At 41.6% G+C, this 22,884-nt stretch overlaps 1 protein-coding gene across 2 annotated transcripts; it reads right to left on the bottom strand.

Moving 5' to 3' along the window:
* Positions 1-415: 415 nt before the first annotated feature.
* Positions 416-21,009, bottom strand: LOC112227857 (ATP-dependent zinc metalloprotease YME1L1-like). 2 transcript variants are annotated; one of them, XM_042308472.1, is made up of 18 exons: positions 20,831-21,009; positions 19,805-19,939; positions 15,751-15,916; positions 15,216-15,317; positions 11,409-11,515; positions 10,936-11,089; positions 8,741-8,848; positions 8,194-8,367; positions 7,613-7,765; positions 7,257-7,389; positions 7,074-7,136; positions 5,751-5,863; positions 5,217-5,372; positions 4,646-4,797; positions 3,651-3,777; positions 3,267-3,340; positions 2,300-2,386; positions 416-2,096 (listed from the first exon to the last, which is right to left on the bottom strand). In XM_042308472.1, exons 1-18 carry the CDS (start codon positions 20,861-20,863, stop codon positions 1,953-1,955), a joined length of 2,181 nt encoding a protein of 726 aa, XP_042164406.1. In that variant the 5' UTR covers positions 20,864-21,009; the 3' UTR covers positions 416-1,952. The 2 variants fall into 2 exon arrangements, with proteins under 2 accessions (XP_042164406.1, XP_042164407.1); XM_042308473.1 differs by having other exon boundaries at positions 8,765-8,848.
* Positions 21,010-22,884: the final 1,875 nt, after the last annotated feature.

Below are 22,884 nucleotides of genomic sequence, written 5' to 3'. Positions count from 1 at the left end.
GGGAGACATCCAAGACCGTTTTCTGTGATTGAGGGTAATTTGGCTAACAGAAAGAGTGCAGTCTCAGGTCCGTCTTTCCAACATCAGGTCGTTTATAAGGTCAAAGAATAGAAAGACAATGCACTCACAGTACATGTGCACTCCACTGCAACATGATAACTGCGGGAGAAAACACCCGAAATTCTGCTTTGTGCTTCGCACTGAGTTGTTTTAGGGAAGTCCAATATTGCCGTTTACTTTGTGCATCGCAAACTCTACCTTTAAAGTTAATTTGCACTTGAGCTGAAATCCAGTGTTAACCATGAATGCAAACCTTAAGGAAATTGTGAGGCACATTATGAGCAGCACAGTGCTGCAACAATGCTTTGAAATAATCCCGGCCAGAGACCAAAAGTCAATGTCAAGAAGAACAGCATTATTTTAGAATAACTTTTATTCAACATCCACAAGATCCATTTACAATGATGAGAAAGAGATGAAGTATATCTACCTTACACACACACATATATATACACAGCCCCCTTCACATTTCCTTTACATATTGGGCTCAGAAGAGGGCACGTGGGCCTAAAACAGCTGACGAGGGCAAATCTGGCACACTTTGGGTACATAAATGAAAACTACATAAAGTGAATGCAGATGAATTACTTCACATTCAGAGTCAACCATAGCAGTTCCACAATTCACTGAGGCATCATAAAGTGGTCAGAACACTTACAGCCATTCTGTATTTACATTCTATATGTATATTAAAGTTTCTTTTTTTTCTTTTTTAAAGGGACAATCTGCAGTTGTATCAGAACCCAAAACATGAGCGGGTTTAACTCCAATGTTTGTAACCAAAGTAAATGTAAACAAACACTATGGGCTCATAACATTGTTTAAACTAGAATGTTGATAAAATGGGATGGTCAGTCCTTGCATCCATAGCTCTATGAATTGAAGCAGTTACACTTCGGCCCCATCCCTCAGCTTTTTACTAAAACAGGGGCAGGGAGGATGCTTTGTTATCGTTTCATCTGCCGATTGTCACTTTAATGATACCACAAAACATATGGGTTTTTAATGCCACTAATATTCTGCTCAAAGAAAAGACTATAGGTCTAGTAGGATAAGATCTGCAACTAGTGGTGTAGTGGAGGGTGAACGCAGTTTAGGCACCTTTTTTTATTTTGGCCAAGCATATACCCACCTTTTGCGGAAGAATGCATTGAAAGTATAGGGAGCTTCACTTTACTCACTGCGATCAGTTTGCCCACCACTACATCATTGTCTATGACCAAAAGCAACCATTTATTTTCCCTCATAACTTTGATAACATATCAAATGCATGAGGCTTCCATGCCCAAAACTGCTACAGAAAAACCATTGTGCGATGAAGCTGGGAAAGAACTACATCCGTTTGGCCTCTCTTGCTGAGGACTAATTCAGCACTTTCTTGATTGAAACAACTTACACTTTTAAAATCTCAGACTGCAAGTTGGGGGGGGCATAAGGACAATATCTCTCAAATGAATGGCAACAAAAGGTGGGCATTTTGAGTTTGGGGTGTTAAAAATAATCTATCGACAGGCTTTTATCTCTGTTGACCAAGTTGCCATAAGGGAATGCCTGCCCAACAATGTCTTTGAGGTGTCAAAACCAAGAGGGATAACATAAAATGTGATTGTTGACTAAAACACAAATTCAGTGTGTAATTTACATTGAGAAAGAGAAAATACTACAAAGGCCTCCACTCCATTGCACATCTTCATATAATACATATAATTTGTCCAACAAGGTTTGGGTCAATTCCATTTTAATTCAAGAAGTACACTGAAATCCTAATTCTCGTCAATGCTTTTCATTGAGGACAAAACATGGAATTAGAATTTGGTTAGCTTTCTGAATTAACTAGAATTTAAATGGAATTAAACCCAACCCTGATGTCTGTCTCTGACTCGGCCACAGAGTCATCTAGGGTCCAGGGACTTGCCCTCCAGGACCAGCTTGATCTCTTTGGCATCCAGCGTTTCGTACGTTAGCAGAGCCTCAGCCAGCGTCTTGTGCTCGTCACTGTATGTCTTCAAGAGGTTTTTGGCTCGCTCATACGAGTCCTGAATAAGATCGAGAATGATCATTGAATGTGACAGAAAATCTTAGCAGCCTATAAAATATCAATTTTCAAAAGAAAGAGTGAATATTGAAAACAACTCTTCAGAATGTGGAATGATTATTGGTTGGTAAATACGATCCTTCACTAAATAGGATTTAAAATGTGGTCTTACATGAGTAGTGGGGGGAGGTTGGGGATGCTTACCTTGAGCAGGACCCTCACTTCCTTTTCGATGGCAGCCTGAGTCTCAGGGCTCTGTTTAGTCAGGTCAGCATAGGTCATGACACCAAGCTGAAACAATGGAGTTTAGTCCCAGGTTCGTGGCAAAATAATAACCATAAACGAACATCCTTGACTTTCTTGCACTTGTCTTTTCTGATAGCATCTTTATTGGGGGAAAATGGACTTACTTTGACATGTGGTTGTCTCACTTAGCGGCCTTTAGATGAATGCACTAACTGTAAGTAGCTCTGGATAAGAGCGTCCACAAAATGACTAAAAAGTAAAAACGAACACTTATGCAACAGCTACTCCGTTATGAACAGTGGATAAACAGCGGAGGGCGGCGTGGGTTGCCAGGTCTGTGGCACAGTAAATAAATCCCTCGTTTAATGGTTGGCAGAGAAGGTTAAGTATATGATTGGAACAAAAGAGTTAGACGGCTGGAGGAGTGATAAATGACCCGCGAAGATTTAGGCTATCGACAAAAAACAAGTCCATCCCGCTCACGAAATTGATCCCCCTTATGTGCTTCAAAATTAAAATTTAAACCAAGAATTGGGCTGTTTGAGCTGCACATAACCTCAGTAGACCTATGGACTGTGGATACGAGGTGGGTAGTAGATTAAATCTCTCCGTTTTGAGTCGGAACACAGGGCTGAGGAAAGGATTAGGACGAAAGTCTGGAATGTGTGGGCACATACACACCAGCCACATCGCTGAGACCCCTCCAATCATGTGCAAAGCCTGAGAATGGCATTTCTACACAAAGGCAAATGCTACCTTCTTGGTTTACAGATATGGGCCTTAGGTGAATTGTTGAAAAAGCCTTGTGACACGATATTAAATGCATTATCTAATATGCAGACTACCAGAATAGTTATGAACGATTTGTGTCTTCAATAAATGTCATCAATCCACCATTTTATGCACATGAGGTATAATCCCTTACCTTGTCACTCATTCCAAACCTGGTCACCATCATTTTGGCTATTTTAGTTGCCCCGTCGAAGTCACTTGATGCTCCTGAAAAACAGAGCCACCACAATACAAGAGTAAGGATGAGATAGCACTTTTTTTTTTTTAATGGTTGAATCATAGAAATATCAATCATGCAAAAGGTATTTTCATAGCAGACTTAGCAATACATTTAAGAACTGCTCTATACTGTCGTTCAGTTGGTAGAGTATAGCGGTTGCAATGCCAGGATAGTGGGTTCAATTCCCAGGACCATCTGTACGTAAAATGTGTGCTCCCATGAATTTAAGTAACTTTGGAACAAAGCACCTACTAAATGGCATATATTAAAGCCTAACCAAACTAGGCTTTTCCTCACCGGTTGTGATGTAATCGTCGCCGAAGATGAGTTCCTCGGCCACGCGGCCGCCCATGCTGACGTCCATCTGGGCCAGGAGCTGAGCACGTGTCTCACTCCATTGGTCATTCTCTGGGAGCATGGACACCTGAACAGACAGATGACAAATTAGTTTGAGAGAGACCATCCATCTTAGGTAAACCATTGCTTAATCGTACTTCTCTGTTCCTCCTGAATTGTTTTAAGGCCGGACGCCCCCTGGAGCTACAAACAGTACTGCCAAAATTGAAATATTTAACAGAAGCAAACTTATTTGAGTAAGTCCAGGGCAACCGCGGTAAGAGGGGGGCTAAGTCAGTGGATCCCAAACTGTGCCCCCCACCCATAAATGTATTTTTTTTTTAAAGGGAACTCAGTCCAGCTTTAAACTTACTCTTAACAGTTGTAGTAGTAGAATGCACAAGGTGCAATTTCAAAATTGGGTAGTGCATCATCAGTTCCTCTTGTCGTGTTAGTCACTACATACCTTAGAAAGCTATTTATAAACGTGTTTATAACTACGCAGCTTTAAACCTGCAAAATACTCTCCACCAACAAGAGGGGTGTGAAAAGCGTGTGTCATGAACAGCGATTGTGCCTATAGAAACATTCATGGCGTGGGATGTTAATCAATGCTGGAAGGGGGGACCCAAGTGAAAAGGTTTGTGGAGCGGCTGAGCTAAGTAACAGTAGAGGGACAATGCACCTATTCTACAAGGTATTTTCCTGTATAATGGAGCTCATTCTGAGATCCCTGTATATAAAAATATGGCTTAGCAATTGGAAACACGTATGAAATTTAACAAATTAACAATCAACATTTTTCTAATGATCTTACATGCATGCTGGTTGTTATTTTATCAATGGCATCGCTAATCAGAGAAGTCATGTCAATGCAGGTGCAAACATTTCATGAAGACATACCAGGGCTTCAAACACTTTTGGCCAATCAAAATGCAATGCCAAGTCCTACTCACATGTCCGAGAGTGGGTCCACGGGGCATGATGGTGGCCTTGTTAATGGGCATGGCATCTTTTGTGTAATACGCCACAATGGCGTGGCCTGACTCATGGTAGGCTGTGATTTGCTTGTTCTTCTTATCGATTTCCACACTCTTGCGCTCAGGACCTTCAGTATACAGAGAAAGGAATTTAGTACATCATTAATAGTTCAAGAGTCCACCTTTTATTAAGTCAAACACTCAACATCACTCACATTACTGAGGTGCAAGTTTACTCCAGCATGTTTAACTGAATTCCAACCAGAGAGATAAGACTGCTCCTAATCCTAACAACAAGCATTAGAGTTACCAAACTGTAGGTCCTATAAAAGTATGGAACAAACTGAAGCAAAGCACACCTATCCCTCAGAAAATATCTGTCCTAGAGAACGAGGCGGATCCTGACCGGACGTTCATTGACCTGACATTCTTACTGTCTAGATTAGAATGTCTCTAACGTTAAGCGCTCTCACATGGCAGGGTGTGTGTGTGTTTCTGAATCTGTATTTCTGTGAGTGTGAGACTACATGCATGCGTGACTACCCACCCATGAGGATCTTGTCCTTGGAGAACTCCAGTTCCTTCATGGTGACCAGGTCCAGGCCATCCACCGCTGCTTTCAGGGCCGCCTGGTTCACGAGGTTCTCCAGCTCCGCCCCAGTGAACCCCACCGTCCCCCTGGCAATGATTTCTGCGTTCACGTCTGAATGAACAGAGACAAAAGGAGGCTAATGTCAGTCCAAAACAGTGGGCTCTTTCATGCAGGAATTCAGGGGGGCAGCCGTGACACCAAGTGATTGGAACCTCTCAATGAGGTTGCTAGGTTTACCATGGCTAAAATACATGAGTCAGTTGATATACTGTCTAAGCCAGGGGTTTCAAACCTCTCCTCTGGGAACCCCAGCCACTCCATGTATTTGAACTATTCCACAGCTAGCATACCTGATTGAACTTGTCAACTAATCATCAAGCCCTTCACTAGGTGAGCTAGTTCAGGGCTACAACTAAATTGTGAAACATCTGGGGATCCCCGAAGAGAGGTTAGAAAACCGCTTGTCTAAGCAACTGATTTGAAACCTACTAGGATCCACTTTGATCTTCTGAAGGTACCAGTTGAGGATCTCTGTGCGTCCTTTCACGTCGGGCCGAGGGACCGTCACCTGCATGTCAAACCTCCCCGGTCTTATCAGCGCACTAACAAAAACAGGAGTAATGGGTTAATGATTCCATTGCTGACAGGTTGTATACATTTAGAACAAGGAAACTGCTCCAATCTCAAGTGTGTCAATGACAAACGCATTCTACAATCAAATGAAAAGCTTCTCTGTCAATGGGGCAAGCTTAAGAAATCTATTCAATCTGTAAAGCTGAAGGGTTACAGATTCCGCTCTATAAATTTACAGTAAATTTTGGATTGAGCCGACATGCAACCTTAACCGTGAATGCAGTCTCTGCTAAAGCGGGAATATTGTCTTTAAAATGTAAATCACACTCTAGAACTGAACTTCAGCGATGCGGATTGAATAGAGCCCTAGGAGCTGCTCTATTTTCGACTCCATTCAAAATGGGTTTGTTCCATTTACACCGCTTTTTTCCGGTCCCATGACCAGCTCTCAAGGAGAGAACTTTGAGGAGGATCATGGCCAAAGGCAGCATCTGATCTCTGGGCACATGGGAAGTGTAGTTCCCACTGTGCAATTTGCTTCAGTTAAAGGGGAAAACAGTAGTTGCTACATCCATTTTCGGACACATTAATTTAACGTATCCACTGATTTTTGAAGAATATAACTTATGTTGCTTAGTTCAACTGTTGTACCCCATCAGAAACCAAAATATAAGCTTGCTGGGGAGAACGCTTCGTTATCGTTTCAACTGCTGATTGCCGCTTTAAAGAGATACTTCAGGACTTTGCCAATGAAGCCCTTTATCTACTTCCCCAGAGTTTGGTGAAATCGTGGATACCATTTTGATGTCTCACCGTGCACTTTGAAGGAAGTTGCTAGCTAGTTTTAGCGCAATTCCTAACTAGCATTAGCACAATGACCAGAAGTCTATAGTAACTGTTAGCATTGGCTCGCAACACTACCTTCAACTTCCATCAGACTGGATGCAGACATAAAAATGGTATCCATGAGTTCATCTGACTGGGGAAGTAGATAAAGGGCTTGAGTGCCAAAATCCCGAAGTATCCCTTTAAGCACCAGCCTTATTCCCATGTGACCCACATTTCATGTGTGGTTTTGCATCTCTGAGCTGCTGAAATCCAGCAGTGTAAAAGCGACCCGTTGAACCATTAAGACTTGGCGGCCAGCCAGTCAGCCAGCCAGATCCTGACAAAGGGACCAAGTCGACTGGCTGGTGAAAAGCCCATAGAAACACCAGTTACTACACACTGTAAACATACTTATCCAAAGCCTCTGCAAAGTTTGTAGCGCCAATAACGATGACCCCTTCATTTGGTTTGAACCTGTAAAATATCAACACATTGAATAATGACAATGCAAGCCTTGTGATTAGCAACAGGGAAACTTAAGTCCAGCTTAATTTATCAAATTCGCCGATGCAACATATTCTGAATTTTTCTTACCCATCCATTTCTGCCAGTAGCTGGTTGATGGTCTGTCTGGAGTAGGGGTGCATTGGTGACTCAATCCGCTTTCCCCCCACACTGTCAAGCTCATCAATGAAGATAACACAAGGTGCATTGGCTTTTGCCTCTTCTGCAGACCAAACAGAGGGAAAGAGATTTAGGAGGTGTCTTGAAAGCTTCCTTTGCTCAATTCTTCTCGTTCGTGGACACTGATCAGAAAGGACTTGATAGGTGAAAGTCATGTGGTGGAAACCTCTCAAGTCCTTTCACCAATCAGCTATCATCAAGAGTGACAGGGTGTAGGATGGTCAGTCAGTGTATTGACACAGCTTTTCATCTTTCCTGGGACTTACTGAAGAGGTTCCTGATGCGGCTAGCTCCAACACCAACAAACATTTCGTCAAATTCAGATCCCGAGGCATAGAAGAAGGGGACATCGGCCTCCCCGGCTACAGCCCGAGCCAGGAGTGTCTTCCCTGTGCCCGGGGGGCCGATCAGGAGGATGCCTGACAGAACGAGAGAGGCCACAAATGAGCGCAACATGGACACATTGAAGGAATGAAGCAATGGGTAAAGGGAAGACCCCTACAGATACCGACAGATCGGGGTGCAAGAAATAAGTAGAAGGAAAGAAGCTTGTGTGAGCTGGATTCTGTTTCTGTAGCGTGAGCAGCTTGATGTACAAATACACCCCCTGGACAGGACGCTAGTCTATCGCAAGGCCTTACTCTAAAACAGATCTCCTTAATGCTGAATGCCAAGCAGAGACGCACCAGGTCCCATTTTTATTGTCTTTGGTAAGAGCTGCTGTCTTTGTTTTGTTCTTGGCCTCAGCCGGGGATCGAACTCCCAACATTACAATCTTACAACAGACACTAACCTCAAGGCAATAGCATATTCTAAACATTTACAGAAAGACAGACCAACAGACTACCTTTAGGCAGCTTCCCTCCCAGCACAGTGAACTTCTGGGGGTTCCTGAGGAACTCAACCACGTCCTGCAGTTCGTTCTTGGCCTCCTCCGCCCCCTTGACGTGCTCAAACGTTACACTCTTCACCTGGACTGGGTCCACTTGCGAGTCCAGGCCTGATGTGGTGCGGAACCTCACTGTACAGGACAGACCCACAGCAACTCAGTCAGACCAATGACAACACCTGGGAATCTCTATTCATCATGGAAACTATGCTAGACTATAATTTGCCACGACCTATTGTTTTTGCTCATACCACTTTCATCTTCCATACAAATGAATTGAAATAACCATTTACTATTCAATCATTCATTGTTTAATGACCAAAGGTTACATTTCTGCTAAATAGTCCAGCTAATTCCAGACAGCTGACTGATAATTAAAAATATACTTTTCAGCATGATGAGGCAAACAGCAGCACTTACAACTATTGCTCTTGATGAAGAAGCACAACACAAAAATCACAATAGGGTGATTCATGCAAGCGTAGGAATTGAATTGAAAACAAACCAGCATCAGAAAAGGAGCCTTTACCCGAGAGAAACGGGGTTCTTGACAGGCCGTAGATTCCCACGAGGAGGAGGACCAATAGAATCAGCCTGGTCCTCCTTAGTGAGTCTGTCAATGGAAGATAGAAATATATAAATGGGATACTTCCAAGTGATATAGTTCAACTCCGCAGTGCCACCTTGTGATCACTTCGTGGAACTGCTAGTAGTGACCATGGGCTTAGTGCTTCACTGTAACTGGCAGTCATGATTGACAAATCTGCTAGGAGCAAAGGTATGGTTCAAATTAGCTGTCTACACTTTAAAATATTTCTCAATGATGACTAACATTTCCTTTAAAAAGGGTCAATCTACATCACATGTTTTACTTTGAAAATAATCATATTTACCTATTAATTCTTGAATAATATAACTTACAAATGCCTCATGAGCTTAGTTCAACTGCCGTACGCCATCAAAACGCAAAATATAAGATTGTTTAATTCCATTGTTTACAAACAATAACTGTAAAAAATGTATAGCCTCAAAACATAGTCAAAACTATAATGTTGATGTCATGGATGGTCAATCATTGCATCTTTAGTCTATGAATTTGAGTGGTTACATTTCTCCAGCCCCATCCCTCAGCTGTTTACCAAAAACAGTGGCGGAGTGTCTGCTTTGTTATTGTTTCAACTTTGCCCCTTTTATAAAAAATAAATTTAAATTAAAAAAAACTTCCTGTTAGTCACTCTAGGAAGTTGGGTACTGGACTTCCTGACGGGCCGCCCCCAGGTGGTGAGGGTAGGCAACAACATCTCCTCCCCGCTGATCCTCAACACTGGGGCCCCACAAGGGTGCGTTCTGAGCCCCCTCCTGTACTCCCTGTTCACCCACGACTGCGTGGCCATGCACGCCTCCAACTCAATCATCAAGTTTGATGGTAGGCTTGATTACCAACAACGACGAGACGGCCTACAGGGAGGAGGTGAGGGCCCTCGGAGTGTGGTGTCAGGAAAATAACCTCACACTCAACGTCAACAAAACTAAGGAGATGATTGTGGACTTCAGGAAACAGCAGAGGGAACACCCCCATCCACATCGATGGAACAGTAGTGGAGAGGGTAGCAAGTTTTAAGTTCCTCGGCATACACATCACAGACAAACTGAATTGGTCCACTCACACAGACAGCATCGTGAGGAAGGCGCAGCAGCGCCTCTTCAACCTCAGGAGGCTGAAGAAATTCGGCTTGTCACCAAAAGCACTCACAAACTTCTACAGATGCACAATCGAGAGCATCCTGGCGGGCTGTATCACCGCCTGGTATGGCAACTGCACCGCCCTCAACCGTAAGGCTCTCCAGAGGGTAGTGAGGTCTGCACAACGCATCACCGGGGGCAAACTACCTGCCCTCCAGGACACCTACACCACCCGATGCTACAGGAAGGCCATAAAGATCATCAAGGACATCAACCACCCGAGCCACTGCCTGTTCACCCCGCTGTCATCCAGAAGGCGAGGTCAGTACAGGTGCATCAAAGCTGGGACCGAGAGACTGAAAAACAGCTTCTATCTCAAGGCCATCAGACTGTTAAACAGCCACCACTAACATTGAGTGGCTACTGCCAACACACTGTCAATGACACTGACTCTACTCCAGCCACTTTAATCATGGGAATTGATGGGAAATTATGTAAATATATCACTAGCCACTTTAAACAATGCTACCTTATATAATGTTACTTACCCTACATTGTTCATCTCATATGCATACGTTGATACTGTACTCTATATCATCGACTGCATCCTTATGTAATACATGTATCACTAGCCACTTTAACTATGCCACTTGGTTTACATACTTATCTCATATGTATATACTGTACTCGATATCATCTACTGTATCTTGCCTATGCTGCTCTGTACCATCACTCATTCATATATCCTTATGTACATATTCTTTATCCCCTTACACTGTGTATAAGACAGTAGTTTTTTTTTTGAATTGTTAGTTAGATTACTTGCTCGTTATTACTGCATTGTCGGAACTAGAAGCACAAGCATTTCGCTACACTCGCATTAACATCTGCTAACCATGTGTATGTGACAAATAAAATTTGATTTGATTTGATTTGATTTGATTTGAAGGGCATAATGCTGAGAGACTAAGAAGTACATGTATTTGTGTGATGTATGAAGAGAGTTGTGCGACATGCCTTGTGTCCTCTGAGTGAAGGCCTGGGACTTCATGAAACCCTCTGTGAAGCCAGACTTGAAAGCATCTTGTTGGTCACCTGGCAGGTTCTTCAACTTTACCACTTGGTCTAGACTCTCTGCTTCTGGGGCCTTGTCTGGTCTCAAGAGGAGACCCTGTGACAGTGTGTGCGTGTTGTGAGAGAGTGGGAAAGAGAGCATAATGTATGCGTGTCAGCAGGTTAGTATGCGAGAGAAAAAGGGGGGGGGGGTTGAATATGAAACAATGGGATTAATGGTCACAAGACATAAAAATGGGTTTTTCAACGTGAGCGCAGTTAAAAAATAAAATAGAAAGTGAAAAATTGTCCACTACACTATAAAGAACAAGGACAACTGCCACAGAGAGAGTGGGTTTTGCCTATGAAACTAACTCTAAAACGGTGGGCATTTGGAGAGTGGGATGTGTGACTTATGTAGTGTAACACTGGCTGACCTTCATGAAGGTTGTGGTGTACCCCTCTGGTTCCGCCGGCCCCACGTAACCAGACTGCACACGTCTGCTCTTCCTCAGAGTCTTGAAGCCTCGGTTCTGGACCCTTACTGAGTGAGAGAGACCAAACAAAATTCATGTCACTATGGTGTGTCACAGGGGGAAAATATCACTTTTTTAAGGGGGGGGATTTCACTTCAGGACCAATGGAATGCTATAAAATGAGGAAACTACCCCCACCCAAGACACCCAGCATTGCAAAACAAACAACACGAGGTAGGTCAGGATCATGGAATGTGGTTTGTCCCAGAACATCTAGTGTAGAGGCCTGTGTTTTGCGCAAATAAAGTGGTAGTCCTAACTGACCTAAAACAGGGAATTTTTACTAGGATTAAAATGCCAGGAATTGTGAAAAACTGAGTTTACATGTAGTAGGCTAAGGTGTATGTAAAATTCCAACTTCTACTGTATGTATGTAAAAAATATATGTTGGATTGGAAATGACGATAATTACATTGATGGAAGCACCAATCTGCAATATTAAAGCTGATCCATCCCTTAAAATATATATATTTTTAAAACGGTTAACACTACTACATGCCATATTATTTAGGTGTTAACGTGATGCAGCCTTAGACTCCCAGTGCAGACTAGTGGAGTAGGCACTAGACAACGACCTATAATCAGCTAAGCCGATATTGGCCTTTTCTAGTCCCTCCACATAGGAAAACTGCTGCTATGCCAGCCGCCACTGTACAATGTGGAGGAATGTCTAGCTGGGAAATCAGCAGCAAGCTAGCTCATTCTTCAACAGAAAGGTACAGTATTGAGAAAGAAATTAATTTACACCATGACCAATTTTTTGCATATATTAGTTTAGTTTAATTCACTAATAATGCTTGCAATAAGCTAGCTAAGCAGATAGCTATGTCACCTGTTAGCAAAAATTACAATAACTAACCCTTTCATCTGTGGTTTTAGCTAGCTAGCTATATTAGCTACTATGCTAGCTAGCCAAGATATCAGATGGCAACAAGCCATCTGACTTGCAGTGTAACGTTAGCTATTTGCTGGTGTGCTGATCTGAACTAGAGGTCGACCGATTAATCGGAATGGCCGATTAATTCGGGATGATTTCAAGTTTGCATAACAATCGGAAATCGGTATTTTTGGGCGCCGATTTCCGATAATTTTTTTAATAAAATGTTTTTTTTGTATACCTTTTATTTAACTTGGCAAGTCAGTTAAGAACACATTCTTATTTTCAATGACTGCCTAGGAACTGTGGGTTAACTGCCTTGTTCAGGGACAGAACAACATATTTTCACCTTGTCAGCTCAGGGGTTCCAATCTTGCAACCGCACAGTTAACTAGTCCAACGCTCTAACCATTGCACTCCACGAGTAATCTGCCTGTTACGCGAATGCAGTAGAAGCCAAGGTAAATTGCTAGCTAGCATTAAACGTATTTTATAAAAAACAATCAATCATAAATCACTAGTTATAACTACTAATCCAGTTTAGCAGGCAATATTAACCAGGTGAAATTGTGTCATTTCTCTTGCGTTCATTGCACGCAGTCATGGTATATGCACGTTTGGGCTGCCTGGCTCATTCCGAACTAATTTGCCAGAATTTTACATAATTATGACATACATTGAAGGTTGTGCAATGTAACAAGAGTATTTAGACTTAGGGATGCCACCCGTTAGATAAAATACCAAACGGTTCCGTATTTCACTGAAATAATAAACGTTTTGTTTTCGAAACGATAGTTTCCGGATTTGATCATATTAATGACCAAAGGCTCGTATTTCTGTGTGTTATTATGTTATAATTAAGTCTGATTTGATAGAGCAGTCTGAGCAGCAGCAGGCCCGTAATCATTCATTCAATCATTCATTCGCTTTCGTGCATTTTGCCAGCAGCTCTTCGCAAGCACAGCGCTGTTTATGACTTCAAGCCTATCAGCTTAATGGCTGGTGTAACCAATGTGAAATGGCTAGCTAGTTAGCTGGGTGTGCGCTAATACTGTTTCAAACGTCACTCGCTTTTAGATTTGGAGTAGTTATTCCCCTTGCCCTGCAAGGGCCGAGGCTTTTGTGGAGCGATGCTTCGAGTGTGGCTGTTGTCGATGTGTTCCTGGTTCGAGCCCAGGTAGGGGCGAGGAGGGGGACGGAAGCTATACTGTTACACTGGCAATACTATAGTGCCTATAAGAACATCCAATAGTCAAAGATATATGAAATACAAATGGTAGAGAGAGACATAGTCCTATAAATACTATATTAACTACAACCTAAAACCTCTTACCTTGGAATATTGAAGTCTCATGTTAAAAGGAACCACCAACTTTCATATGTTCTCATGTTCTGAGCAAGGAACTTAAACGTTAGCATTTTTACATGGCACATATTACTTTCTTCTCCAACACTTTGTTTTTGCATTATTTAAAACAAATTGAACATGTTTCATTATTTATTTAAGGCTAAATTGATTTTATTGATGTTTTATATTAAGTTAAAATAACTGTTAATTCAGTATTGTTGTAATTGTCATTATTACAACAACAACAAAAAAGAACAAAAAAACAAAAGGAAAATTGGCTGATTAATCGGTATGGGCTTTTTTGGTCCTCCAATAATCGGTATCTGAGTTGAAAAATCAATCAGTCGACCTCTAATCCGAACAGCTGCAATCATATCCGTAAATTGACCGTTTATAGTCAGATTAGAGGCGTGACATGCTGGAGTGATGCTTCTACAGAAATGTTGATCAGTAGGCTAATACAAGTCCCAAATGGAAGGGAAACAGATTGTCATCTGTAGCACCATAGACTCCACTGATCAGCCAAAACAAGCTCAATAACTCAATGCATGCAGACACTCCTATTGAATATGCATTCACCTGTAAGAAGGTCTATGCCGTCTTAATTTACAGTTTATCAAGAGATTTACCATTCAAATAACAATGACGTATACTGAACAGAAATATAAACGCAACTTGTAAAGTGTTGTACCCAAGTTTCATGAGCTGAAATAAAATATCCCAGAAATGTTCCATACGCACAAAAAGCTTATTTCTCTAAAATGTTGTGCACAAATGTATTTACATCCCTGTTAGTGAGCCTCTCTCCTTTTCCAAGAATCCAGCCACCTGTCAAGTGTGGCATATCAAGAAGCTGATTAAACAGCATGAAATAAAAAGCCACTAAAATGTGTAGTTTTGTCACAACACAAGGCCACAGCTGTCTCAAGTTTGCGGGAGCCTGCAATTGGCATGCTGACTGCAGGAACGTCCAAGAACTATTGCCAGATAATTTAATGTTAATTTCTCTACCATAAGCTGCCTCCAATGTTATTTTAGAGAATTTGGCAGCACGTTCAACCAGCCTCAGACCATGTCTAACGACGCCAGCCCAGGACCTCCACAGCTTCTTCACCTGCGGTGAAACTGAAGAGTATTTCTATCTGTAATAAAAGCCTTTTTGTGGGGGAAAACTCATTCTGATTGGCTGGGCCTGGCTCCCAGTGGGTGGGCCTATGTCCTACTATGCCCACCCATGGCTGCACCCCTTGCCCAGTCATGTAAAATCCATAGATTAGGGCCTAATTTATTTATTTCAATTGCCCAATTCCTCCTATTAACTAAATCAGTAAAAACATTTAAATGTGTGCATTTTGTGTATATATTTTTATTCAGTATTGTTAGATTGGTAAAAACTAAGTCAATTGTATAGTTTGATTTGAAAATTCCCATGAGGGTTGCTGGGTCCATTCCACAGATGAGGACCCCAGTTATGGTTCCTTACCAGGCCAGTACTGGAGCTCTGAACAGACGACTTGTAGAGGACTCCGGTTTGGTCTGTGGAACATAGGCAATCCAAAAACACCCAACTTTGTGTTTGACAAACCTATGGAAATGAATACAAAAAGGTCAACATAAGATTACCACAAATACACAAGTGTTAATGACTGCTTGTGATAATATTTCTGCAAATATACCACCATTCCTGATACACAAAGGAAACTGTTGAGAGTGAAAACACAGCAGTGTTGCAGTCCTTGACACAAACCGCTATGCCTGGCACCTACTACCACACCACGTTCAAAGGCACTTACATTTTTGTCTTGCCCATTCACCCTCTGAATGGCACACACATAATCCATGTCTCAATTGTCTCAGGGTTTAACAATCCTTCTTTAATCTGATTATCTACACTGATTGGATTTAACAAGTGACATCAATAAGGGATCATAGCTTTCACCTGGTCAGTTGTCATGGAAAGAGCAGGTGTTCTTAATCTTTTGTATACTCAGTGTACACCCAACCACAAACCTCCTCACCATGTTTGTTGTGGAGGAAAGATTCTGCGGAGACATGGGACGTCCTCCATCTTGAGGTGGCTGGGCCGTCCTCCGAGCCCAGTGAGGGCAGTAACCTGTTCAGCAGCTCATCCAACTGTCCCACCCTCAGGTCTGATAGACCCAGGTCCCTCAGGTTCACAGCGGGCTGTGGGGACAGGAAGTCAGTGTGAAGGACACAACTGTAATAATGACCTAGCATTAGCTAGCCTGGTCCCTGATCTGTTATTGGTGTGTGCATAGCCAACTCACGACCACAGGGGTTGACTTTTGCAACCCGTACCCTAGCTTACTGTTCCCTCATTTAATAGTAATTGGAATTTAAAGGGAGTGGTCAAAGGTAGCACCATTTGGTAGATAATTTGGTCTGATGGCAATCCAGTACAGTATGATAGAATATAGTAAGAAGATGGCAATAGAATAAAGTTATGAGATCAAGGCTAAGTTGAACCCTTTGAACTGAAATGGGGCTACTTGACCAATGTCCTAAGAGGCTGAAATAGCACGTATGTTGGCACTCATCCAAGTGAAACACAAGATAGGTCCCCAGCATTGAGTACTATGTTATGTATAAGCCCTTGATCATGACTCAGTTTCATTACATTACACATAAGAGTCATTGGACAAAGGCATCTTCTGTACAGGGGAGTTTTGTTAAGAGCCCCAATGCTCAATTTGAACATTAACACGTGTCGCTTTCGGAATGGTTTTGGAAGCATATATCAGCGAGAAATCATACATTTAAATTGATACACACCTTGATAGGGTTAGTGTTCCGACACTGCCATAATCTCCATGTTACAGCGCTTGTTTATTGAAAACAGACAAGAAGACCTGTGCTAATTAGTCATCTAGCATGCTCCGAACACCTGTGTGTAAGCATAACATGGGCAGTGTAGCAGAAATGTAGTTGTCAGATGGAGGCACCCATAGCTGTATGGATCTGTGAAAAACTGCTACAGTAAGAGTATATTTTTAATTTTAAGGATTCTTTTCTACCCGAAGATAGATAAGGGCCATATGCTTTAAAAAGCCACATCGCAAGTGATGACTACTGACGTTTCTAAACGTTTTAACAAAGAGACAGGATTGTAGATCACGTGAGCTAGTTGTGGGCGAAGCTAATGGCTGAAACTGTAGGGAGTGGGCAGAATGCCGCCTCGAGCTTGAGAGTTAGTTACGTATATGTTGTTCCATGCTATTAATATACAAGGTCGTTGTCTAGCAGTGATGTGGGAGTGTCGCCACCTATGTAAGCCAGGCTAAGAAATGATGTGCTGCTGCATTTGTAAGGGACTTTCCTCAGGCCGAGTTACAACAGATAAAAGTTCTCTTGTACGAGCCCAAACATCTGCAAATATGTTTGACTCCAGTGGCCATGATGATCTCTAACCAAATGACAAGGAAAAATAACACCAGCACATTGGAGTGCTGTGAGTGAGATATCTGCAATGATGCTGTAACTTATCCCCAGTGGCCAAGTATCATGATATTGATACGTTTAGTGAAAGTCACACATTATATCTTTAACCTCAACATAGACACGCGTTCACTTGCGGAGCTACGCCAAGCCCGTAAGATCTGGTGGCACTATACACACACCATGGGCGTATTCATTACCCATTCTGTTGCAAAATGTTCTTTTTTATTTTTTAAAGGAAGCAAACGGAACAAAATGGGGAGGAACCTACCTGAATTTGTCCCATAGAAACAGTTTTTTAGACTAATGATTACACCCCAGGAATAAAAAAACCTTTTATGCATGTTACACGTTAGTCAGTCCAAAGTCAAACTGGGGCTCCTGAGGATAGTGTATGGGGTTTGGGCTAGTTGTGTAGCTAAGCTGCTTTCATGCAAGCTACAGCACGAAGGTTGACACAGCTTGTTTAAATTGAGAGGCTTCTCCAGTCAGAGGGAGAACTGCAACAGTGTTTCACCAGAAATAGGCAGAGGGTATAACAAGAGGAATCCCTTATAACTGTTTACCACCTACGATTGCCACGAAGTAGGCTTATTTTATGGGCAAGACTAAGGGGACTTTTCTAACCAGCATCCTATTGATAGCCTGACTAGCCAAAATCTATGACTGACCCTTACCTTAAGCTTAACCAAACCCCTAACCTTAATCCTAACCTAATTTTAATTGGAAAATAAAATATTGCAGACCTGCCAACCCTGTCCAACTTTTTAGAGTACCAGATGCACGCAGCAAATTGGAGATTCAACTCGCGCCCAGCACATGCCGAATTGGGAATCCCTTTTGCCAAATCAAGTCCATAAAAGGTTGGAATACTTTGACGGCATTCCATTTACTCATATGGTAAAAGTCACTAACAAGATCTAATTAGAAACACAGAAAGGGCCTTTATTCTTGGAGTTTATTAAAACATTTATTAAACAAATAATAATGGGGCGGCAGGTAGCCTAGTGGTTAGAGCGTTGAGCAGGTGAACGAAAGGTTTCTAGATCGAATCCCCGAGCTGAAAAGATAAAAATCTGTCCTTCCGCCCCTAAACAAGGCAGTTAACCCACTTAACTGCCTTGTTCTTAACTGACTTGCCTAGTTAAATAACAATGAAAAAAAATAAAACAAGGTATTTGTTTAGGTACAAAATGTACAAACGTCTTATCCACAAAAAAAAAAAAAAATTCACTGATATGATAAGAACAAATGTTTGAAGCAGAGCATCAGTATCAAATAAACATGCTATCCACAATACGAACAAAAAAGCTATGATAGGAAGCAGTGGGTGAGAACAAATCTTCTGGAGACCTTCAAAATGTTCAGGAAATCATTTCCTAAACAGATTTGCCTGGTAGCTAGCAGATTTAACCTTACGCAGCAGGTCATCTGGGTAGACTTCTCTGTGACAAACAGTTCCTCTGACAGCTTTACGGACTGGTTGCAATAACAAGGACTTGCTAAATTATCTGCTCATTTTGTTATTGCATGGGACCAATGCTTACTTGTTTTTCATGAGCATATGTGCTTAGACAAACCTCTCAAACAGTGCCAATCACTAAGGCCAGCTCACAAGTATTGTTTTTTTAGACACAGATCCGAATCAACACAAAGCAAAACCATTTTGAAAACAAAAACAAATGGTCGCATCGACAGACTGCAAACTGGCTACACAAAGCGTAAGTAGGCTACCGCAAAGCGAATCTGAACGCTGTTCGCTAGAAGAGTCCGCTGTTACTGCCTATGTGAAATGCGCCTATTGTATTTCTTTGCAGTGCATAGATCATTTCAGATTTTCAAAATTGATAAAATCTGAAGTCTAGTGCAAAGGTATTTTAAAAGCATTGCCTCTAAAGCTAATACCGGACACTCATTCATTCTTCATCGTGCAGTCTTCTAAAACCCCAACTCCATTTAATGACAAGATGTTCATATTTATTTTTTATTATACTTTTGTAATGTTTTCTTGTGACGTCGATCATAATTACAGTTATAGTCTATCAGGTTGCGTGATCCTCGTAATGTTATGTGGAAAATGCAACTAATGGGACGCAGAATTAAATGTACATCACACTCGCACAAATGTATTTGCATTTCATTTCTTTCACTAGCAAATGAGAGTGATCTGCTGGCACTTTAGAGCCCACTGAATGTCCATCTTATGTTCGCTAACATTAGCTTGAAACAATTAGAGTTTACCTTTCCACAACACATGGAGTCGAAATGGGATTTGTCCATGTGTTAACGTACAGCTGACAGTCGGCAAACTCAGCATCACAACAAACAGACACAGGGTAGCTATGTCGAATAATGATGTATTAATCTCCCATGTCCATTTACACAAACTCTGTACATGTCTGTGTGTTGCAGCTCGAGAATCGGGATGCTAGATTTAATCAGGGGATACATTTTTTATTAAAATGTAAAAAATATGTATATTTTAAAAAACAGGCCCGTTTCATTTCTGCGTACTTTTAACTCGGATCTCGTACATGGACAGAGAATTGCGTAGTTGGTACGCAAAATGCGTGCATGTTGGCAGGTCCGGAAGTCAGCCAAGTCCCCTTAGTTTACCTCTGTGAGCAGCGGGTCCTGCTCTGGTGTGACATCTTTTTGCAGACCCTGGACAGAAGCTGTTGCCTTGGAGCTGGCTGAATTCTTCAGGGAATGAAGGGCATTGATGAGTTGGCCAATGAGTTGACTTGTTACCTAGGAGACAGACCAGAGAGATGGAGACATTGGAAATTCATGAGACATACATGACTTGTGTTGGCATATTGTTCTGATAAACAACAGTACTGGTGTGGATAACTGTCAAGTTGTAGGCTATGCATCTACATACTACTAGTCAGTAGCTTCCCTTTAACGTTAACCAACTGACCTGTTTTGACATCTGGGGATATTCATTTATACTATGTTAAACATTTTCTACATTCTCATGCAATTGACAGAGTGGTCGGTTATGACATCAGTATTGTCATTCACAGGAAGGTGCAAATCAAGCTATGCTGTTACCGCAATAGCTGGATTACGCCATTGATTTATATTATACTATGGTATAACCAAATAACGTTTGTCAGCTAGTTGGCTAACTAGTTAACCTAACGTATATTACAAGCTAACGTTAGTTAACTAAATACTGTAGCTTACAATAAACTAGCTAACGTTAGCTAGCTGGCCAATTTAACTTCGTCGTTACTAGACTCACTACGCTAATTGGTAACTACGTTAACTGGCTAGTTGGCTAGCTACGAAGTGCTGAAGTTGGTGGCTAACTAGATAACCGTCTGGTGCGGTGGACCAGCTGGTGACAGCTAGCTAATGCTAACTTGTACCTCATTGTTAGCATTATAGCCTGGTCCACCATGCTAGCTAGCTAAATAAGCTTGATAAGATAACTAGACATTTAGACTTACGGCTAGCTAACTTAAATAGATCACTTTAACAGCTAACTGCATGTGTTGTCGCGTATATCTAGATCATTTAGTTAGCTAGCTGCTTGAAAGTGCTAGCAGCTAACGTAGCTAGGTTATATCAGTCAGCTAACTTTAACAGTAGCTAACTATGATAGCTAATCACTGTGAGTGTCAACTGCTTTACCTGTGGCTGGAACGTCGTCGAGAAAGAAAACATTATCACAGCAACTTGAGGGTTGGTATGTGAAGACAGACCCTCAATGTTACTGAATATACCAACTCCTCCTGGGCACTGTCCTTTTTCTCTCTCCTGTGACTCAACTAGGTACTTTCTGATGAAAATGGCTTCTCAAAAGGTCAACAACGTTAAGTGACGCACGTCTGTAAGAAATTACTACCGGTTGGAACCAACGATGTATATAAACCTTGGATAGCGTTTGCCACCGGTGGAATAAACAAACATACAATCAATAATACAGTGAAAAATATATATACAGCAGCATGTGCAAATGAGGTAGGATAAGAGAGGTAAGGCAATAAATAGGCCATGGTGGCGAAGTAATTACAATATAGCAATTAAACACTGGAATGGTAGGATGTGCAGAAGATGCATGTGCAAGTAGAGGTTCTGGGGTGCAAAGGAGCAAGATAAATAAATAAATACAGTATGGGGATGAGATAGAATGAATGTGCTATGTACAGGTGCAGGGATCTGTGAGCTGCTCTGACAGCTGGTGCGTAAGAGTCTCCAGCTTCAGAGATGTTTTAATTTAATTTAGCTTGCATAATATAATTAAAAGGTATGTATTAAGGTGTTTGTAATAGAATAACCTGGCAGACAATAATACATGCATTTCTATACCTTCCCCCCAAAGAATTACAACAGTGGGGGAGTGCCAATATGGATATCTAAATCATTGTTGGAACGTGATTATGTCATGGTTATGCAGCATTCAAAACAACTGGGAACTTGAAAAAATACGAGGTCAAATCATGACGTCAGTGATCTTCAGGTGGGAAAGTCGGAGCTCTAGAAAGAGGTCCGAGTTCAAATCGAGTTCCCAGTTGTTTTGAACGTACTGAAGTCGGATGTCGGAGATTTCCGAGGTCCCAGTTGTACTGAACTCGATGGAAACATTAAATTCCGGTACAATTGTATAAATGCCGACAGACAACTTGTTTGTTCGACATGGTGGGATATTTATGGGGTCGGAAAATGAATTCTGCGAGAAATGGCAGTGGAAAAGCCTTTATGCCCAAATATTGATATAACAACCATCATATCGAAATAAATGTATGTTGTGTGGTCGTCCCACTACAACTCGGGAAATCATGCAGTTTATTAGGCTACATATAAAATAAGTTATGATGAACCGGGTGGTGAATGTGCCAGGTGATGAGCTTGATGCTTCTTTCCAATAAATATTGAGGATATTATTCCGGTGACATGATGATCGATGCTTGGCTGCTGTTTGACAACAACAAATAATTATCCATAATAATCTCATAATGTAGATAGCCTACACACACTGTATCTGCAGGATGTTGGCTAGAGCACATGCACCCTCACCCCCAAACTACTTCCCCCGGCTATGGTGCCAAGACCAGAGTGGGCACATTTGCAAAAATAACGCAACAGTATTTGTGACAAAACCATAGGTAGATTTTAAAATGTGATGGAAACTCATTTAACTTGTATTTTTCATTCGGTACATGGGAATATAGCAAAAGTTATTTTGATGTGCATTACGCCATCACACACAGCCTTTTATCCGCAAAAAGTCCGTTAGATGGAAACACATCTCTGGTGGGAAAATACACATTGTTTTATGTAGATTTAAGAATATTCGCATGAAAATCTGTCGCATAATGGATGGAAACTTAGCTACTGTCACTCACTCAAATAGCCCATATCAGCAAAAATGTTTTAGATTGGTAAATTAGTCTAGCCAGCTATCTAAACTTGTAGTAATCATGATCAAATTACCGACCGGGTAGCCCCCATTTATTTTGTTAGTCACTCTCAAAACTGCAAATATTTCTCTTCAGGCTCCACACCATATGGCAAAATGTGTAGAATTGTGCAGGTTAGCGTTTTTCGTCGTGAATCAGTGATGGTCACTGGCTGGAACAGCCACAAAGTCATCCATTTTAAATCTAACCCTAACCTTTACCTTAACCACACTGCTAACACTAATGTCTAATTCTAAACTTAAATTAAGACTAAAAAGCAACAAC

This window comes from Oncorhynchus tshawytscha, linkage group LG29 (assembly GCF_018296145.1).
Source record: "Oncorhynchus tshawytscha isolate Ot180627B linkage group LG29, Otsh_v2.0, whole genome shotgun sequence".
Classification (NCBI taxonomy): domain Eukaryota; kingdom Metazoa; phylum Chordata; class Actinopteri; order Salmoniformes; family Salmonidae; genus Oncorhynchus; species Oncorhynchus tshawytscha.
The sequence above is the reverse complement of the archived record's forward strand: the minus strand, read 5'-3'. Positions and strand labels throughout refer to the sequence as shown.

Excerpts from the sequence above, each read along its gene's own strand:
- LOC112227857 (XM_042308472.1), bottom strand. The coding sequence starts at position 20,863 with ATGTTTTCTTTCTCGACGACGTTCCAGCCACAG. Across the intron at positions 15,917-19,804 it reads AGGACCCGCTGCTCACAGAG|CCCGCTGTGAACCTGAGGGA; the intron begins GTAAACTAAGGG and ends CTGTCCCCACAG. Across the intron at positions 2,097-2,299 it reads AAGTGAGGGTCCTGCTCAAG|GACTCGTATGAGCGAGCCAA; the intron begins GTAAGCATCCCC and ends GATCTTATTCAG.